The 20,435-nt window shown below is 41.0% G+C and overlaps 1 protein-coding gene across 1 annotated transcript in view; it reads right to left on the minus strand.

Moving 5' to 3' along the window:
• The window catches only part of DSCAM (DS cell adhesion molecule), a 442,855-nt gene that overhangs the window by 121,188 nt on the left and 301,232 nt on the right, over nucleotides 1-20,435 (minus strand). Inside the window, exon 11 of the mRNA XM_017810914.1 lies at nucleotides 18,028-18,201. Within this exon, the coding sequence (XP_017666403.1) occupies nucleotides 18,028-18,201 (174 nt within the window). The remainder of the gene's footprint in view (nucleotides 1-18,027; nucleotides 18,202-20,435) is intronic.

Raw genomic sequence — 20,435 nt, forward strand, 5'->3', positions numbered from 1 at the left:
CTCTTTCTCTTTCTCTTTCTCTTTCTCTTTCTCTTTCTCTTTCTCTTTCTCTTTCTCTTTCTCTTTCTCCTTCTCCTTCTCCTTCTCTTTCCCCTTCTCTCTTTCTTATCCTCTCTTTCTTTTTCTCTCTCTTTCTCCTTCTCTTCCTCCCTTCCTTTCAGTGACAAACAGCTTCCCAATGGGAAGATATCAAAGACAAAAGCTCTCCCAAACCCGTAATGACAACAACAATAGGCTTTGCCAAGGGGAATACAACAATGTCCAAGAGCTGCCCCAAAGGAAAGATGGTTTTAGCTACAACCTCTGGGACAACCCCTTAGGCCCAGGAGGGGCCCAGCTGTCCTGGGAGCACTCCTGCCATGCACAGTGTCTCCTGTTTGCCAGGAGGTCCCCCAAAATCCTATGGAAGAGGCAGCACTAGAGGAGGAAAGTTCCTGGCATTCCTGTAACAAGCAGTCTTTGAACCCTCAGGGAAAACTGTTTCACCCTTCTGTACTTGGGAGCCCATGGCTCTGGGCAATTTTGCACAGCTCCTTTCCATTAGGAGAATAATCATGTTTTTCAGTTCAGCAAAAAAAACCCACAGGAAAACCAAATATATTTATATAAATTACATAGTTCAGAAGGAAAACTGTAAAAGATGGTGACGCTGCCAAAACTCATAGATAGCAAAAAGGAGGGAGTTCAAGCTTTTTTTTTTGTTGTGGAACTGGGCTATGCAGGGGCAAAACCAGGAAGGGTTCAGGCCCTGTTGCCTGGGAATGTCAGCAGGAAAACCCACGTGCCAGCCTCAGGCTTCAAATTGTTGCTGCATCGTGGCAGGGGTGTGAGATTCCTCCCATTTCCAGAGCTTGGTAGTCCACATGGATAACATTCTGGTCCCATAGAACTCTTGAGGAACTTTGGCGCTGACTTTTGCTCAAACAAGATTTAATTTGCTAAAATAAGAGCTACGCTGGCAATTTTCCTACAGTCTTGCTATCCAAGCTAAAAGGGAGGTGCTAAAAGAGAACTAAACTGTAGAATATTAAAAAGATTAATTCCTTTCTGTTTTTGTTTAATAAATAAAAGAAAAAACATCTCCCAAGGTGCTTAATATTGCCTGTTCCTGTGCATATCCTCAGTTCCTGACTAATGCACTTTAATTCGGGCACAGGATGTGCTTTAAACAAGCCAGTGCTGCATTATGTGCTGCACTTGAGATGTTCAAGATCTTAATTGTTTGTTCTCTTCAGTATCCCTCACCCAAGAAGCTGATGAAAAATTCGGTCCCAATGGCATTGTTTATGACACACATAACTGTGACACATGATAATTTCACAATCATTTCAAGACACCATGTGGTTTCTTTTGACATTTGGTGACAGGCTGTGTTATCAAGCACAATTGTTTGCACAGGAAACAACTGGAACACGTGGTGCTTGGGACATTATGTTATCTCCTGATAATGATGTCATTAACATGTGTATACTATAATTAATGACTGCAAGAGCGATTCATTTGAGTAAGGCTTATGAATCCATTTCATCTAAAAAGGGAAAGAAAACCTATAATCAGTTGGGCTCAGATCCTGAAAGCTACTTACTTGCAACCTGCTGCAGCTACACTGGGTGACCCATTAATTGAGGCATATTAACAAGAAGCATTTATTTCTCAGTTATATTACAGAAGCTTGGATTAGAATCGTTATCATAATGATTGTTCTAATAGAGATCAGTGAGGGAAACAGGAACCTAGCAGTGCTCCAAACCCCTTTGTCACCCCATCTCCTACCGATGGCAGCCAGGAAACAATTACAGTTCATCAGCGTGCACGGCTGACATAATGAAGCTGGAGAGGTGGATAGCAAACCCTCTGCAGTTAACGCTGCCCCCTCCTGCTCCTGGAAGCCCCTAAGACAGGAAACACACTTCTTACATCCTTGTCTGCCTGTCACAAAGGAAGAAAACTGTCCTAAAGGCAGCTCAGACACGTGAAGAGTCCTTATGTAAGAATTACAGAAGGGTTTGGGTTGGAAGGCTCATTAAAGATCATCCAGTTCCAACTCCCTGGACAGGGACACCTTCCATTAGCCCAGGTTGCTCCAACCCCTGTTCAACCTGGCCTTGGACACTTCCAGGGATCCAGGGGCAGCTACAGCTTCTCTGGGCAACCTGGGCCAGGGCCTCCCCACCCTCACAGGGAAGAATGCCTTCCTAATATCTAACTTTTTTTCCCCTGTTCCAGTTTGAACCCATTACTCCTGTCACTGCAGTTCCTGATGAAAAATCCCTTCCTAAGTTCCTTGTGGGCCCCTTCAGATACTGGAAGGTGCTGTGAGGTCTGCACACAACCTTCTCTTCTCCAGGTTGAACAGCTCCAACATTCTCAGCCTGTCTCCAAAAGGGAGGTGCTCCAGTCCCCTCATCAACTTCATGACCTTCTCTGGACTTGCTCCAACAGTTCCATGTCCTTCTGTGTTGAGGACCCCAGGGCTGGAGGCAGCACTGCAGTGGAGTCTCACCTGAGCAGGGCAGAGGGGCAGAATCCCCCCCTCACCTGCTGCCCACCCTGCTTTGGATGCAGCCCAGGAACACAGTTGGTTTCTGAGCTGCCAGAGCACACAGCCAGCTCATGTTGAGTTTTTCATCACCCATCACCCCCAATTCCTGGTCTCAGTCACTTCTCTGCCCAACCTGGAGGTGTGCCTGGGATTCCCACAACCCAGGTGTAGGACCTTGCTTTGTTATAGTTCATATAACTGCAGTTTATATAACTATAGCTTAATAGTTTCTATCCCTCACTGTTAAAATGCACAACCTCTTGACCAAGTAAGATACAATCTGTTTTTGCCACCAGATCTTCGCCAATATATTTGACAGTTCAATGTCCTGTTGTAAGTCATACCACGCTTTTGGTGTAATGTCACTACAAACTCAATTCTGCTCCTCACTGCTTAGAGCTTCCTGAGAAAACAGGTATATTTAGACCACCAAAATTTGCTTTCAAGCCTGATAATCCACTCCAAATTTTTCTCCCTTAAGGCTACACAAATTGCACACGGACTTTTTTGTGTGTTACTTGGATTTTCGGGAGGCTGTGTGCAGGCACACAAAGTATTTTCATGGAGGTATTTGCATAGAGGAACAGCCACAAAAAAAAAACAGCTGGGAGTGAATGAAATTTCCAACCTGCCACAGATCCAGCCCTCAGGAAAACTGCCTACAATATGTATAAAGGAATTAGGATGAAACTGGAGCCCTGTGAAGACGATTGAAAATAGAAATAATGTGGAAAAGCTACAACTGAGGAAGGCTGGATCATGCTGGATCCTTCAGGAAGATTTAAACAGGACAAGGAGGGAGCTGGGGAACAATGAGCAGGCATTTTTCAAAGCACAAATTTTGACTGGGGTTCAAAGACTCACAAAGCACCAGCTGGGCTTTTCCAGAACAGGGGTGGTGGGATATGTTCCTGAAAAATAAAATCAATAAACTGGGTTTTTTTGAGAGATACTGCTGCCTTCTGTTGGTTCCTTCTCTCTTCCTGTGGCACTGGGGGAGAACACTCTGGGACACCCAAGGACGCCTCTCCTGTCCAGCTGCTTCACGTATAAAGTCAATCTCTTTGACTTCAGCTACCTCTCACATCGTGTTTCTGTACAGTGAGCATATGGATTATGAGCATATTGCATAAATAATTATTTAAATGCACCACTAACTTTGCTCTGAGCCTTGAAACACTAAATATGTACGTGCTTAGTAGCCCTTCTGACGCTGTAACCCCAGAATTATCATCACTGCATCTACTTCAGTGACTTTTGATTTTTTAATTAAAGTTAATGAAATAACAACATGTAATTTCGTTAAGTAAACAAAAAAAAAATACTTTTAAAAGGCAAGAAATGCAAAATCAGAATTTCTGGACTAGAAAATTAGAAACACTATTAACACCAGTTGATGTAGGAGACATAACAAAGGTGTTAACACTCAGAAGTCATTCTCTTTACCTCAAAAACCTGTTGAACCTGTATCTGTACATGTATGTTCCATACCTGAACTCTGGTCTTCCAAAAATATCATGATCTAATTAAAAACAAGTAAAGTATGATTGTTGTTCCTAAACAACCCCCCTGATTCAGAATCAAATGTGCTTTTTCTTCCATGCAAAATATAAGACTTGGAAATTCACAGTCTTGGTCTACAGGAATCTTTTATGAGTCAAAGCCTACAATTCATATATTACTTAACTTTCTAATTGCAGTATTTTTATAAGTATTTATTATAACATCATTTATAACATTAACTTAAAAGAAAATGCTTCCTAAAGGAGAAATAAAACCTATATACCCATACAAAATCAGTGGAGTTTAGAAGCAGTCAGGGAATATATATTAAGTGTTTCTATTGCAAATACATCAGAGGCCTAATTCTGGAAAAGCAAAAACAATTGGAAGACTTGCACATATTCAAAACAGGGATATCAGAGCTTAGTGTAAATTTAGAAGTCTGACTTGACTCAACAGTTGGAGGCAAACATGCTGATTAAAGATTATTCCAAGGAAATGAGATCCATACCTTTTAAATGCTAAGCAGATTGGCTTGGCAATTAATGCTGCACAAAATTTGGCTGGAAAACATATTTTTCCTGAAAACACTCAGTGGAAATAATATGTCAAGTGGTGCCACCAAGTTACTTTTCTATGCATTATTCCTATTTTTGTATGTGTATGCACATCCATGGAAACAATGCAGACAGGTGACTGTAGAAGACACATATTTAAAATTGTGTTCATCCTCATACTCTGAGGAATCATGTTGGCTTTTCCCATGCAAAGTCCTCTGCCGATTTAACAAGTTTTTATTCTCTCCTGGCCCCTACAGAGACATAAAAGTGGGGTTTCAGTGTATTAAGAAATTAAGAAGGGAAGGGAAGGGAGGGGAAGGCAAGGCAAGGCAAGGCAAGACCTTTAAAGGAGTTAAAGGAATAAACTGGATTTAAAGCAAACAGGCAATTTTTTTGCTGGGAAAACATTACATGGTGCACCCAGAGGATGCCAGACTTGAGAATCATTATGTGACCTGCACAAAGGCTCTGAAAAGCCCTCACTCTCTTTATTAAGCATCCAGTAATCCAAATTAAATGGGTGCAGGGTCCATATCTTAATTTTCTTTGGAGTACAAGAATTAAGGAACTCCCTCCAGAACATTATCTCGACAATGACAAATATGTCTGTTCACGTACCCAGTGGTACTTAAGGAAAAAAACCCCACTAGACTTATGAGGAGAGACAACAATGAGCACAGATTCCCCCAGACTTCAACCAGTTAGATGGTTTTATAACAGTTCATATAGTATTACTTTCCCTTTTCTGGGTATGAAAGTAATTTACTCCGGTGTGAAACTCCTTGAGGTCACTCACATTCCAGGATATTTGAAATACTCCCTGGGTTAGTTTACAACACCCTGCACAAACAGACTAATGCTCTGCTAAACCAAGCTGCCTTGGCATAAGCAAGCTGAAAGTATATGATATATCCCTTAAAAGTACCCTAACTCCTGTGGTTTCCAAGGGAAAATATCCCTGGATGGCTCCAAGCTAAATCCCTGGTGCTTCTAAGCTCCTACATTTCCCTTGTTCAGCTTGCTCAGTCAAATTCAGAAGCTGAAGCAAAATTTGCTTCAGGTTTGTGTTTTGGGTTTCATTTGTTCCCTGCTTTTAAAAGTGATTTTAACCAAGCTGCAAAAAGTCAACTCTGGTTTCAGAAAAAGTATCAAGGTGAGAGATTTACAGCAATACAGCCAAGAAATGTTCCCATTGGAATATGAGAGAAAAATCAGCAAAAGCAGAAATAACCTTGAATAAGGAACTTAGTGGGAATTGCAGAAGAAAGCGTGTATTTTATGCATATTATATGTATAAAAGAACATAAATACACAGTTTAATTGCAGCATCTGAAGAACTTGCTGTGTATCAGCTAAACCATGGTAACTCAGATTTTTAAGAGCTTTTTAAGCATTTTTGGGAGGTCTTTGATGCTGAGAGGCTTTAGACCCCAAAGGCAGAGAGGCAACACCTCTGTGCAACGCGTTATTTTCATTATTTGCAAACAAAATTCAAAAGTCTTCACTTATATCTGTCTCTCCACTAGTGAGTTCCTTGAAATAGGTCTGGGAACTGTCTGGGAATCAGCAAAACTCCTCAGGGCATCCCGGATTGCTGTGCTCCCTGTAATGGTCTTCCTCACCACTCAGGTGCATTCCCATTTTCCTTAAAAGCTCGGCACTTCATTTAGCTCTTATTTAAACCTTAGATCTGGGCGTTTAGCAAAGGGTAATTGGATTTTCCACAACAATATGCAACCACTTATGAAAAGCCTGTTCTTCCTTATTTCAGCTTGGCAAGCCACCACTTAAAAAAATCTGATGGCAGGAGATTTTCCTTGCTGAAAGTAGGGGTTTTATGGCTCCGAGAGCATGGCAAGGAGCCAGCTTATACCAGTTGTAAATGCAGCAGTTGAGCTGCGTTGTAACCAGGACAAAAATACAGCAGAGCACTGCACATGGAGCACTTACAGTAATAGGCACTTATTTTAAAAGCCAGTTTTGAGATAAGACCACAGAAGTGAGATCCTGCTGCCCCATTGTGCACGTACATGTGTGCAATTACCAAAAATCAATAACGAGAAATTAAAAGCCAGGGAAAAAAATAATAGCCTAACAGATGCTTTTTTTTCTACTGCTCTGATGATTTGCAACAAAATGTACTTATGTAATAGCCCTTTTTTCGGTCTCCTCACTTTGTGATCACAAGTTCATGTCACCTTACTTCCAGAAATGACATTTGATCCTTCAAAAACCTTTGTCCTTTGCAAGGAAAGAGATGGAAGTAAGCGAATAGGATTGTTTTCCAGGCGCTTATCTATCAATATGACAAGTCTATTAGTGGAAAAATGTTCTTGTTAGGTCACTGACGATGTGATTTAAGAGTTTATTTTAACCAATACAAGAGAAATTCGGAACAGGGAAACAGAACTGAGAGAACTTGCAGTGCTGACTGCAAGCCAGCTACTGACATCAGTTGCTGCTTTAATATCAGTTTCCAAAGGCACAAAACATTTGCTGGAGGACTTTTTCTTAAAAAGTTTATGCCAAATTTTAAGGCACCAACAACAAAACCCCACACCAACTCATGTTAAACATATGTTTAATTTCCTAAGGAGCCATCTGCTTTGCTGAGCATCCTTCAGCACGTCACTGATCTTATGAAAGACAACTGTGTACACATCATTTCTATAAATCAGGGTTCTGCTTTGAGAATGACAAAATGGTTTTAGGAACATAATATTTAGGATGCTCCTTTTTTTTTTTTTTTTTTTGGTTAATGTAACTTTAGGAATTAAATTTCACCAAATCGCTGAACCCAAGCCATTCTATGATTCTGTAATTCTATATTAATATGATGTGAATTCTCACATGTTCATGGACATGGGGACACAGAAATATTGGTAACTGAGGCCTTTAGCTCAAAAAAAGCAAGAGATATTTTACAGCATAATGGCATCACATGATCTTTTGCAAAATGAAGAAGAGAAACTCTCTACAGAAGTTTCAATTTTAAAAGCAGGGAGTTTAAATGTCATTGCCTCTACCTGTGGAACACATTTCCTCTGTCAACACATCAGAATTTTAAAGGAATAAACTGCTTCACAAGTCAAGGACTGTAGTTGGAACTATAAAATTTATTCCCTCCCTGAAGTATCATTTCTGCTTTCTGAATTTGCTCACCAGCATCCATACAATCATATGACATTAAATCCACACAATTGCACAACATTGCCTTCCCAGGGGCAGGAATTTGCCAGGAGGAAGCCAAGCACCCAACACCTGATGACAAAGAAGGTAAAATTATTGTCACAAACATACACACTGCCTGGACAACACCATTCCTACAGGATCAAATATTCTAACTCTGAATGGAAAACCAAAACCAAAACTTGAATGTAAGACTAATTATGCTGTGGCCTGATGGAGGCAGTTTAAAAAAAAAAAAAAGAAAGGATGGGGTTAGATAAATCATAACTAATTAGGCCAACAGTAAGAGCTCATTCTTTCATTATCTCCTGGTTTGACAGACCAAGTTGATTCATTCCTTAACCCTGCAGGATTCTAATAAGATTTATCTAAAAATGGAGCCATGTTTATTTAGGGATCTGTACTGTGAAGACACCCAGGAATCAATGGCCATAAGGGGGCACTTCCTTCTCTTTTTTTTTCCCAGGAAACATAAAAGCAAAATATGTTCAAGCATCACATGCCAAATATCTGAACAATGTGGATGGGAGTTCATATCTTCATACTGAGTACCACTGTAGGATTTTCACAGAGGGATGTGAACAAAACCACCGTGCAATTATTGAAAAAAAAAACCAACTATTTTGAAGCCAAAAAGAAAGTACTATGAAAAAATGACTCTTTATGTTTGAAGGCAAAATTGCTTTCCTTAAAAAAAGCTTAAAATTGCACTGATGGAAGCAGTTGTAAAAGATCATGGTTGACTAATAGCAACATTTGATATTATATTTTAAAAGAAATAAACTCTTATCCAATGCACAAAATATTTGCATATAAACTACCTTTTTTTACAGTCCTCTTTTACTGCAGGAGAATTATATAGAAAAATGGATGTAACTCATTTGGCATCTGTGTCACTTGATACTCAAATGTAGTTTATATCTTTCATATCTCTTAAGATACTGTAAAATAGTTTTTATTATTTTTATTATAACTCATTACCTTTTTTTTCATTGTAATGCAAAATTTAGGGGCTTTTTTACATCAAATTAAAGATAAGGATAAACAATGAGCCATAATAAACAAATAAATCGAAAAATTATAAAGAATCTTCATGCAGATTCTGTGACAACATTCAGTAATAATCTTTTGATCACAGGCCTTTTACTGGAAAAGGCTGTGATTAAGTCATTTAAAGTGCAGAAGAATTCAATATATAAAAAAGAAATATAATTTAAGACTCTGTCCACTATTTTTTGCTGTTCAAAGAGCATTCTGCAAACCCTAAACTCACAGAAGAATAATAGGGGGGAGCTCTGAAATGGACAGAAGAATGAATGAAGGATGGAAAAGGATTTAAGGGAGAGAAGGAAGTGATGGCAGAGATGTGAGGTTTGCAGAATGGTGACAGTGAGGAAGAGGAAGATGCACCACTGGCTGTGAAGGGAAAATGATGTGGGACACAGGAATATTGTCCTCTTTGGGCCTGAGGCTTTGTCCTGCTGGAACTTTCTAAATGAGGTGTCCCTTAAAGCTGGCATGACTAGACATGGACAAAACGATGAAGGGAAAGGAAAAAGGAAAGGAAAAAGCACAGCACTATAAGAGCTGGCTTTCCTGAAGTGGAAATAGTCATGTGTGCTGCTCATACCCAGTAAATTAATTTCCATCCCACTATTGCTTTACAATGTTCTCTTGATTTAAGTTTATTTAATCTGTGTTAGCAAGACACAGGCCCAACTTTTGATGACATTGCAAATATAAAACGAAGCAGCAACAGATCATGAATTCCCTTCCTCCCCCAGAAGCCAACATTAAACCCAGCAAACGCACTGCAAACAGCTCCCAGCCCACAAGTGGAACATTCCCAGCAGCATCTGTATTTTAAAATGTTACTCTGAAAAACTCTTAGGTTTAATGGCATGAAAATCCAGGTAAATGTATACACTCTATGCATTCAATGCCCCTGAAGGTAAATATTCAAGAAAAACCAAGACTGTGCACCTGTATCCACACTGCATTTGAAATCAATTCGATTCTGGATAAATCAGCAAACGTCACTAGTGAATTCTGGGCATGGTTAGTGTTTAGTCATTACTCCTGTACCATAAGGATTAAAGGAAAAAAAGAAATAACCTATGAGAACACTGTCCTAACACTATTTGTATTAAGATACAGTTTTGTGTAGATGACTTTGAGATTTAGAACCACTTCATTATTTTAAGAAAACATCGGACAAGAAAATTTTTAAAGAATTTTTTTTTTTCCTTTAAGACTGGTGTATTCTGACAAGAATTTCTGAGGTAAATGTCCAAATTTAATTACTGTCTTCTGGCCTCCTCAGGACAGGAGGGACATGGAGCTCTTGGAGCAGGTCCGGAGAAAGATGTGAAGATGCTGAAGGGATGGAGCATCTCTGGGAGCAGGAAAGGCTGAGGGAGCTGGGGCTGTTCAGCCTCCAGAGCAGACATTGAGAGGGGACCTCCCCCAGGTCTGGAGGGTCTGCAGGGAGGGGGCAGAGGATGGACCAGGCTCTGCTCGGGGGGGCCAGCAATGGCACAAGAGGAACGGGCAGGAACTGATGCCCAGGAAGTTCCACCTGGACAGGAGGAAGAACTTCTTTGCTGGGCAGTGACCCAGCACTGAACGGATTGTCCAGAGAGGGTGTGGAGTCTCCTCACTGGGGATATTCCAGAACCCTCTGGACACAATCCTGGGCCATGTGCTCTGGGATGGCCCTGCTGGAGCAGAGAGGTGGGACTGGATGACCCACTGTGGTTCCTTCCAACCTGACCCATCCTGTGATTCTGTGATGCTGTGATTCTGCCCACTTGTTTCTCTGCCCATCTGACTGATGTCACCACAGCCTCTAAATGCCATCACACCCCCACCTGCAGCCTCTCAGTGCTCCACTGATGTGTTCTGGGTGATGCTCTGAGCGTGCCCTGCAAACCTGTTCCACCCAAAGGCTCCACCTGAGCTGCTGTGGGTCGAGCCACGACTTGCACCCTCAGATGGCCTCTGCCATTCCCTGACATGGGGCTTTGGGGCAATGCCAAGCCCAGGAGGGGCAGGGTGGAAGGGCCAGGAAGAAGACACACAGCCTTTTTGTAGCCAGAGGTGGAAGAGAAAACAATGAACATCAGAAATCTGAGCATGTTCCACCTGCCCTGTCAAATTAGGAGGAGGAGGAGTAACTGGCTAAACCTGGTAGATGAGTAATGAGTAATTACAAGACGAGCAATCCTGAAATTCTGTCTCTCCGGTGTCCTATGCTTGCTAGCATATATTTTTCTTAAAAGATTATTGGACCATCTTGTGTTCCAGAAGAGTATTCATTCTCATTTCATGTGACGAAAAGTCTAAATCGGAAATCATGTTTTAAATTCTCTTTCAAGAAAACAAGCTTCCAAATTACCAGTAAGAATAATTTTCAGTATATTTCCTCCCAGCTAAGAACCTTTCAGGATTACCATTTATTACATTCTAGCACAGTAGGGAGTTTGCAGTACTGTGCCAAATATATAACCTGAAATTTGTACTTTCTTCATGATGGTTATTTTAAATGGATTATCTGTCCAGCTTCTATCAATCACTGCAGCACCACCCTCTCAGCTGGAGGAGGAGAGCAGAGCAGACAGTACTTTGAAGTTTTGTTTCAGAGTTTTCAGAGACAGAGGAGCTGCAGTCCTTGATCTGAAATATCTCTGTGGCACAGAGTCTCCTGACCACAGTTGGCCAAACCTGGACACAGAGTTCATTGCAATCTGAGAGCCATGTAAAACCTCTGAATAAAGTAATAATTTAACACAAGAGTCACTAATATTGAGAAAGGAGAACATGTTAAGATATCTGTGGTTTACATATTACTCATCTATTCATTAAAGGGAGAAAATAAGCAGCAGTGATTCACAACCTTGAGAATCCTATCCATTATGAGCCTTTCTAGGAAATGTGAAGATGTGAAGGTATTTGAGAGGCTAAATCATCACAACTTTGTTAAATTGGTTATTTTTCAGGAAAGCCTCAAGATTCTGCATCCGCTATAAAAATTTCCATAGAAGGAAAACTTCTGAAAATAAACCTCACCCATGCGTCCTTTTGGGCAACATAAAGCTGAGAGAGGCAGCTATTAAAAAAAAAAAAAAAAGAAAAAGAAAAAAGAGCAATAAATATGACACTGTTGATACAGATGGAAAAGATACAGCAGAGCCCGTGTGGAGAAAAATCTGTTTCACTTTTTCTGCTAGAAATACTGCTGTGCAACCAGCCTTGAAGGAAAGAAAAAGGGCTGTAAATACTTTCTCTTCTTGCATCCACTCAGAAAAAATATTGGGAAAAAAAAAAAAAAACAACGAAAAAAAGAGAGGAGTCCTTTACCTCTCTCCTCATTTTTTTTAACTGAGAGAATTGCCAAGATTTGCATACAAAACCACTTGAGTATTTGTACTCCAGCACATCTGGCAATTACCTTACAAGAGAAAGCACCCGTTGGAGCCAATTGCCACAGGCTTTGGAATGTACGGAAGGAAAAAGGGGGGTGTTCCAGCTTTTCTACCAGCTACCTTGAACATACTTCATGTTTAATTTCCCTGCCTTGCCACAGGCGGTGTGTTGTTGTGACAGCTGATCTGCTGTAAAGGAAAAAAAAAACCAACAAAGGATCGCGCTCCGGAGCTTCTCCAGCGCGGATTTATCGGAGCTCGTGTGTCTCGCGGCTGCCGCCGCCCGTCGGGGTAATGACACATGATGGGTGATTAAAGATGCCAGTCCCTAAATCAAAGCTGTGCCAACGGTCTGAGGAGGCACGGAACAGCGCTCCTCAGAACCTGCTCGTTCCTCATCCCGGGAGAAGCTCATTAGGAAAAGAAAACGAGCCGTTCTGCTGACAAGAGGAAGCGCTCTCGACTCGGGAGGGTTTTTGGGGATTCCGGGACTCAGAGTAGCTTTTACAGCATCTTTTAGACTGTGCATGCAATGAAAATAACTAGAATCACAGAATCACCAGGGTTGGAAGGGATCTTAAAGATCATCTTGTTCCAAAACCCCCCCTACCCCGGGCAGGGGCACAAAACAGATAAAGGAGCGTTTAAGTCACTACTGACTTGGAGTTTAAACTGAGCTGAGCAGTTTGTTCACATCCTCATATTTAACACAGTTTTTGCCGTTGTTTGCCAAGAAACAGGTGGCGAAAGAGGGAACTGCCTGTCATGAGGGCAAGGGCAAAATTAGGCAAGGGCAGATCACCAGATCTTCAGGAAGGACTCTTCGGGACTCAACGGCAGTTTCAATTCACAGGAAATATTTTTTGTTTTCTATCCCTTTACCCCACTCTTTCATTCTGAGTACATTTGCAATCTCCATCCAGACAGAGATTCTTACCAACTCTGGCCAGATTTGTCCACTGGACAAAAATGTACTCTACCTGAGATAACTGCAAAATAAGTATGAAGAAACAAATAAATGAAAAAGCCTTTTTTTAAAAAAAAGATGGTGGAATATCAGGAGAAGAAAACATTAAATCAGACTGAACAATCAGACCAGGGGACTTTGTTTTGATTGCCACAGAAAACAGCATTTACAGACCACCTACTGTAGAAAAAATACAGATTAGGAAATACCAGAATAACTGGGCTCTGGTGAATTTGACATTGCATTACTGCTGTCCTTTCTATAAGTGCTTTTTAGAGGTATTAAAGAAAGGGATTTTTAGCTTCCTTTGCTACATATCATGGGCAATCTATCTTTGCAAATGTAGAACAGGCAATGATACCCTTACTGACATCTTGAGGGACATATGCATTTTAAGGAGAAATTGGATTTTCTACACAAGGAAAAGTAGCAATTGGACAAATCTCAACATTCCCACATTCTCAAGAAGGAATTATTTTCCTAAAGACTAAAAGGAGCATTTAGAGGCACCCTGGTGAGCAGAGCACAGTGAGTTCTTCATCACAGCTTGCTGGCTTTGCTGCTGGTGTGGCAGCACAGCAAACTCATTTGACTGGTCACATGGAAAGGATGCCTTTATCCTGCTCGGATAAAGTTCCACGAAGGAAGCCAGGCATAGATTTCCATCCATTTCAGTAAACAAATGCTGCAGTGCTTCAGCCATATGGTGGAACAACTGTTCTCCACGAGCAGTGGAGAAAAACAGCTTCACGAGACTCAGAATCTCCGTTCATAAGGATCTTTTAGGGTTATTTGTGTTTGTAACTACTGTTATATTTTATTTCTTTTGCAATAGTAGCTAGTTATGGGATTGAGGTCTCTTTGTTCCGTGAGTTGTCTGGAGATGGTGGGAAACAAATCTTGCCTGGAAGAGGTCATGGACAACACGGATGAATGGCACTATAAAGGAGGCAGGGGCAGCAGAAGCACAAGGTAGTGCAGGAATAGGGCATCAGATTCACTTTAAACTGTGACCAGGCTCTCTTTCCCAACCAGCCTCTTCTGTTATTCCACCAGCTCTTGTCATAGGTAACAATTTTAAAAGTTTTTTTCTTTTTAAAAAATGTTTAAGTGGCGAAACTTGGCATTAAAAGAATTAGCTGGGATTAGCATGTTCCTGCTGGAAGGAGCTGTGGATCTGACTGACAGCTTTAGGTTTATGCATTAAACACACATAATGCCAATAGTTAAGAAGCATATTTGAGAGGAAAGTGAATGAAGCAGCTCTGTTTTGTTGGCAGACAGGATTTGCTGGAAAGGTTTTGATGATCAGATTAAAACTTGTCGGGCTCCACATTGTCATGAAAACAAGTGATGGATTTCAGAAGGGGCAGGGCTGATGTGATTGCCTCCAGCAGATTATTTACATAGGAACACACATACCTTAATGAAAGCCTGCTTTTCAGGAGGTATGTTTTTTTCAGAATACCATTCTATCATGTTATATATAGCCACTAAAGTGGAATTAGGAAGTGTGACATTTATTCAGATGAAGGCAGGCAGGCAGTCCGTTTTAAGCAGAATCTCTTCCCTTGTGACTCCCAGGCAACCTTTAAATAATTTCAGTTCTTCCTTTCATGTTAAAGGCTCATTATCCTTTATAGAAATTCTTCAGAAGCCTTCTCATCCCAAGCACCAGGAGTCATTTCTCAAGACAGCACTAGATTTCTTATTCCAGATCTCTCATAACTTTCTAATACTGTATGTCTTATTGAACACACAATTCAAGAACTACTTATCCTTGATTCAGAAGAAGAGAGAAATGAGCTGATCATGATGTTTATGTCCATTTCTCGAAAAGAAAGGGAGAAGAATAATAGCTGCTAAATGAATATTCTCTGCTTTCATGGCTGCTATTCTAGCCCTGTGGTTCCTGATCCAGCATTGACACTGGCAGCCCACTCTCTTCACTATTCTGTTGGTATTCCTGAAGCTCTTTCATTTCCTCTCATCTTTTTCCTCTGCACTCCCTCCTCATACAATCTCCTTTCAAATGTTGGATCAGCCTCTCTGACACGAAGGTGTCACACAACAAACACTGAGGCACCAAATAAACGCATATCTGGAATTACTACCATTTCCTTCTTAGTACTAAGAGTCTTGTTGAGCAAGCCAAGGTGGTTTATAGCTTGACATGGGTTTTCACTATAAAAAAACCCTATCAATTGTAGAGGTAGTGAGTCATAGAAACACATTAGATCAATGTTCATTGTGGCACTAAACCTGCATTATATGGGAAAACTTGTTTAAACATGTCTTCAAACACGTGTTTCTTCTTCCCAACACCCCCCGGGAAAGTTCATCCTGTCCCATCCTGAACTACCAAAACAAAAATTTGCCCACTCTCTTTTGACAGCATCTTTTTTGTTTAGATCCAGGTGACACTGGAAGTTCTGGAAGAGTAAAGCATTGGCTCATTGAAGAGATTTGTAACAGGAACGATGAAAGGTAAAAATTTATGCAGCGATGTTACTGACAGAGTAGGGAGAAACTTTTATCAGACTTGGAGGAGGAGAATCACCTGTGCACAAGAGGGTTTATTTTTAAGTTCACAGTGATGCTATCCATGGTTAGCACCACATACATGAGGTTTCTGTGGCACAAGGGTCTGTGAAGAAGTGAAGGACTCGGCTGTAAAGGTACTGCTGCCATGTTTTTCTTTCTGAGAGTTCCATAATCATGACTAAATCCACCCTGCTTTTTCATCAGGTGATTTCAGCTACTGCTCGCAGACAACCCACTCATAAACTGAAGGGAGGTGGGAAACCAATTTGTCACAAGGAAGCCACAAGCTAATCTTTGTTTATGTTTTGGAAGGCTGTTTCTTACTTACAAACTTTGCACCCATAAACAACTGCACAGGCCAGGCCTCACCTTCTGCCTCTGACTAAAGAAGGCATTTAGGGGGACCTTGTGGAGAAGGATCAACTAACTGAGAGCACTATGAGTCTCATGAAGGTAGCCCAAGGTTTTTATCTGGCAGGAGGACTAAGCTGAGGACCAGGGTCCAGGAACAGGCTCGTGGGGAGAGGGAAAAGGAACCACAGGGAAAAAGAAAACAATTAATGACAAGATACAGTGCCAGAGAGATTAAAGACAGGCCCTCATTTAGGAGTCAGTCCTCGTGAACAGGTGCAAGTATTACATGCTACTACCACTCCACCAGGATCCAGCAACACCTGAGGGCCACCACGGCCCATTTTCTCACAGCATCTTGTCCTTAACGTGTGTTTGATAAAAGCTAAAGCTGTGCCTCTTCTCTGCACACACCAACACCACCAGCATTTTCTCAAACAGCCATGGTGGGAGCTGTGCTGTGTCAGGGTGGGTGTGTGAGGGGGTACAGACGTGCTTTCCTGCTATCTCAGAGCCGGAGGGGTTTTTATCAGATTCAAACAGCAACTGGCTCTCCAGGGAAGCTCCTGCTCTTATTTGATAAGGGATGCTCTTTTATCACACATGAAACTGCATGCAGTGATCAGACAGGCAGTGAGCAGAGCTGCCAACCAGAGCAATGCTGGGTTTCTGTAGCATATTACAGCACTGCATTGCTGCTACAATGGAGGTTTGGCCCAAAAAATGGCCAGTTATGGAAACCACAGAAGCTGGAACTTCTACCGATCCACAGAAAAAGTATGGATTTAATATGCTTGCTGGAGAGGTTGGGATATCATGTTATTTTTCAGAAGACAAAGCCACTATGGTAAGTTAGCATAGAGAGGACATCTGAGGTACCGGGGCTTGCAAAACTAACAACTCTTCCTTTGAAATAATTTAGATATTCATTCTCAACAACAAACAAAATCGCTAAATCTAAACGTTAATGGGCTCAAGTACACTCTCCAACAGAGAATAAACTGGATTTTTCTTCCCTTCTGAAAACACCCATCTTTGTACTTTCAAGGGCAAACCTTTTTCAAGCTAATTGACATCCCAGAACTTCAAAGCACTCAGTCAATCTTCAGAAATCCTACAAACATGAAAGTTCATGGCTTGGCGACCTCCTCCAATACTGGTCTGATAGGTCATCCAGCAACATTTGGCATGCTGAGGTGACAATAGTCTCTTTTTTTTCTCTAGTGAGAAATTACATTATCTTAAACAGCTTCTTTTTTTTTTTTCTTGCATTGTATTTCCTCTATTTCCTAAGCAATGCTGATGTTTGAAGGGATCATACCCAACATCCACTTGAAAACTGGATTGCTTTTGCCCCTTACGCCTGGAAAGCACAGATAGGTCGAGGTTGTGTAAGCACTCCAGATCCAACAGAATTAGATGCATTTTCTGAAAATTACCTGCCTAAGTCAAAATGACTGTTGTGGCTGTATCTATAAAATCTTACAGGATGTTGTAATATCTTGTAGTATCTACCTATAGTAATTGTAGTTGTACATATGGTATGCATCTATGGTATATTTAGGATTGATCAAGGACTTTTTAATCTATATTTCCTTCAAATTATAAGATTTGCAACAGTTCCTGTGGGTATTTCTCCTTTGTTATTGGTTTTTACTCTTGACCAACAATTTTTTCTTTTACTTTCCCTTCATTACCCAGCTGCAGCTCACAGAAAATAAATATTTTTGAAATGAGATGTTAATCCTTTTCATCTCGAAGTCCCCTTCTCTTCCTCTACCAAAAAAAATTAACCATACTAACTTCCATGCAGCTGAAGACCAAAATAAAACAAAAACTAACAAAGCCAACCTCTGCCCTCCCTCCCCACCAAACTAAGGATGCAGTAGACAAGCCTTTTTCACTCAATGGCAATATCTGGATCACAGAGAAGTGTTTAATTCTTACTTTTAACAGTGAGGTACATGGACTTGCTGACGTCTGCTCCCACATCATTGCTGACCTTGCACAGGTAGTATCCACTGTCTTCTTCCAGCACATGTTTAATCAGCAAGGAGCCGTTTGTGAGAAGCTGGATACGACCATTCAGTGCAATCGGCTGGAACTGAGGAACCCCGGCACCTGGAGCAGGAAACCCGTGGGAATAGGTTAGTTAGGAAGGGAAACACCTTTTTTGTTTTCTTAAAATAAGGCAGAAACTGTGGCTTCCTCTTCTTGGAGGCTCAATGCAACTGAAACACAAATGGCTTCTGACATCAGCAGAATAAACAGAGTGGTTCTTTGCCAAAACAGAAGTCATTAATTCAAAAGAAAGACTTTCGGAATGCAACGATAGGAATAAATTGCCCACATTAAATGTAAAGGGGCAAAAGGAGCACAAAATGAGGAACCAGAAAGGGAGAGAGAGGAAATGAAGATTTTCAGACCGTTCATGGGTGAAAAGGCACATTTGTCGTACATTTAGAGGCTGATGAATTATTGACAATTAGAGCTGAGCAGGCACACAAGTCTGCATCCCTAATGCAGACACCAAATGAATTTCTTATGACTAAGAGGGATGTCTGTTGAAGCAATCATGGCAAACTCAAGGGACCTCTAGGACCTTGCTTACAAAACCCTGGGTGACATGGAAAAGCACATCAGCGGCTGTGTTGCTTATTTTCTTCTACAGCTGATGGACTGATGACACAAAATTCTCTGTTCTGCCATGTTTGTAGCCAGACTGTTAAAAAAAAACAAACAAAAAAACAAAATCCCACAAAAAAACCCAAATAAAACAAAGAAAGTAACAAATGAAAAGCTCAGAGCACTAATCAGGAAGGAGGCACCATGTTTGGCAGGAATGTAAGAATGGAAGGTCCACAAAAAGACAGGAAGCCAAAGATTTTTGTATCAACTTTGTATCAACTTTAAGAAAGAATTTGCTTTTCCTTGGAAATAAGATACTGGGTGATTTAGGCAATAGGAAACAGGATATTACTGTCCAGATGCCCACCACGAGTTCAGGTTCCTCCAGCACTGGGGACTCTCTAAGTGTGTATTAAAACATGTTTCTTGTAACAAAGGGGTTTACAACCAATTTTGGCAGCAGGAGATGGGATTTTTCAGGGAAACCATAAGGTAGTTCACTTCAATGGAATTCTCTAATACCACTTTCTGTACACATATCTGTCAGCATTAATTACTATAAGCAGTGGGCTGAGTCAGACCAGGAGGAAATATGATGAATAAAGATTACAGGGAATGATTTAGGATAACATACCAAGCTAGAACAACCTATGAATACAATGTCTAGAATATTAGGAAGACCAGACATGCATACTTAAAATCCCTTTATTCCTAGCAGAGTTCGCTTTGGGAACTTACAATTTCACAGAAAGTCTGGTGACCAATACTGTGAACTGAAAAATGTTAAAATGATAATGTTTTCATAAAAATTCTGTCACCCTCATTGATTTTTCAACTATTCTAGTCACATGCATATCTCACTTTTCCCTTTGCTAATTTTTTTTTTCTTTAATAAGCCATTCTTCCTGTCATTCAGATGGAAGGCATATTTCTGCCTTACTAACTGTACATGCCTGTGATTGATTGCCTGAGTAGATGCCAGCACTCACTTCTTGTATTTCTTCACATGAAAAATTCTGGGAACGATTTAATGTTCACAGAAGGGAAAAGGCTGATAGTCCCAGGGACAGCTACTGGGAAAAACTGGGAAAAATTCTTCCTGGCAGTTTGCAAAAAGCTTCTTACTCGTCACACGTTGTTACTGCTATTACAGCCAAGATCCTTCCTGAGCAGGGACAGCAGCTTGTCCCATACAACTGTGTGGGTGAGTCTACAGTGAATCACAGACTTGCTGAGGTTGGAAGAGACCTCAGGTGGCCACGTGATCCAGCTGATTTGATCAAAAAGTGTCACCTAATCCTGGCTGCCCAAGACCATGCCCAGATGGATTTTGAGTATCTCCAAGGATAAGACTCCACATGTCTATCAAAACTTTCTTTGACTTAAAAGCTTCAGAGTTCTAACTGATAAATCTTAAAAAACTTGATGGCAAAGTGTCACTCCAACTATCCCTTTCTCCTTCATTAAGGTTAAGGTCTATATTTATACTGAGTCTAGAGAGTAAGTCATAAAAGGAGCTGCTGAGGGAGCTGAAGTTGTTTAGCCTGGAGAAGAGGAAGCTCAGGGAGACCTTTTCAGTATCTACAACCACCTGAAAGGAGGTTGTAACCAGGTGGGGGGTCAGGCTCTGCTCTCAGGTAACAAGTGAGAACAAGAGAAAATGGACTGAAGCTGAGCCAGGGGAGGCTCAGGTTGGACATCAGGAGGAATTTCTTGCTGGAAAGGGT

This window comes from Lepidothrix coronata, unplaced genomic scaffold (genome assembly GCF_001604755.1).
Source record: "Lepidothrix coronata isolate B3197 unplaced genomic scaffold, Lepidothrix_coronata-1.0 Scaffold30, whole genome shotgun sequence".
Lineage (NCBI taxonomy): Eukaryota > Metazoa > Chordata > Aves > Passeriformes > Pipridae > Lepidothrix > Lepidothrix coronata.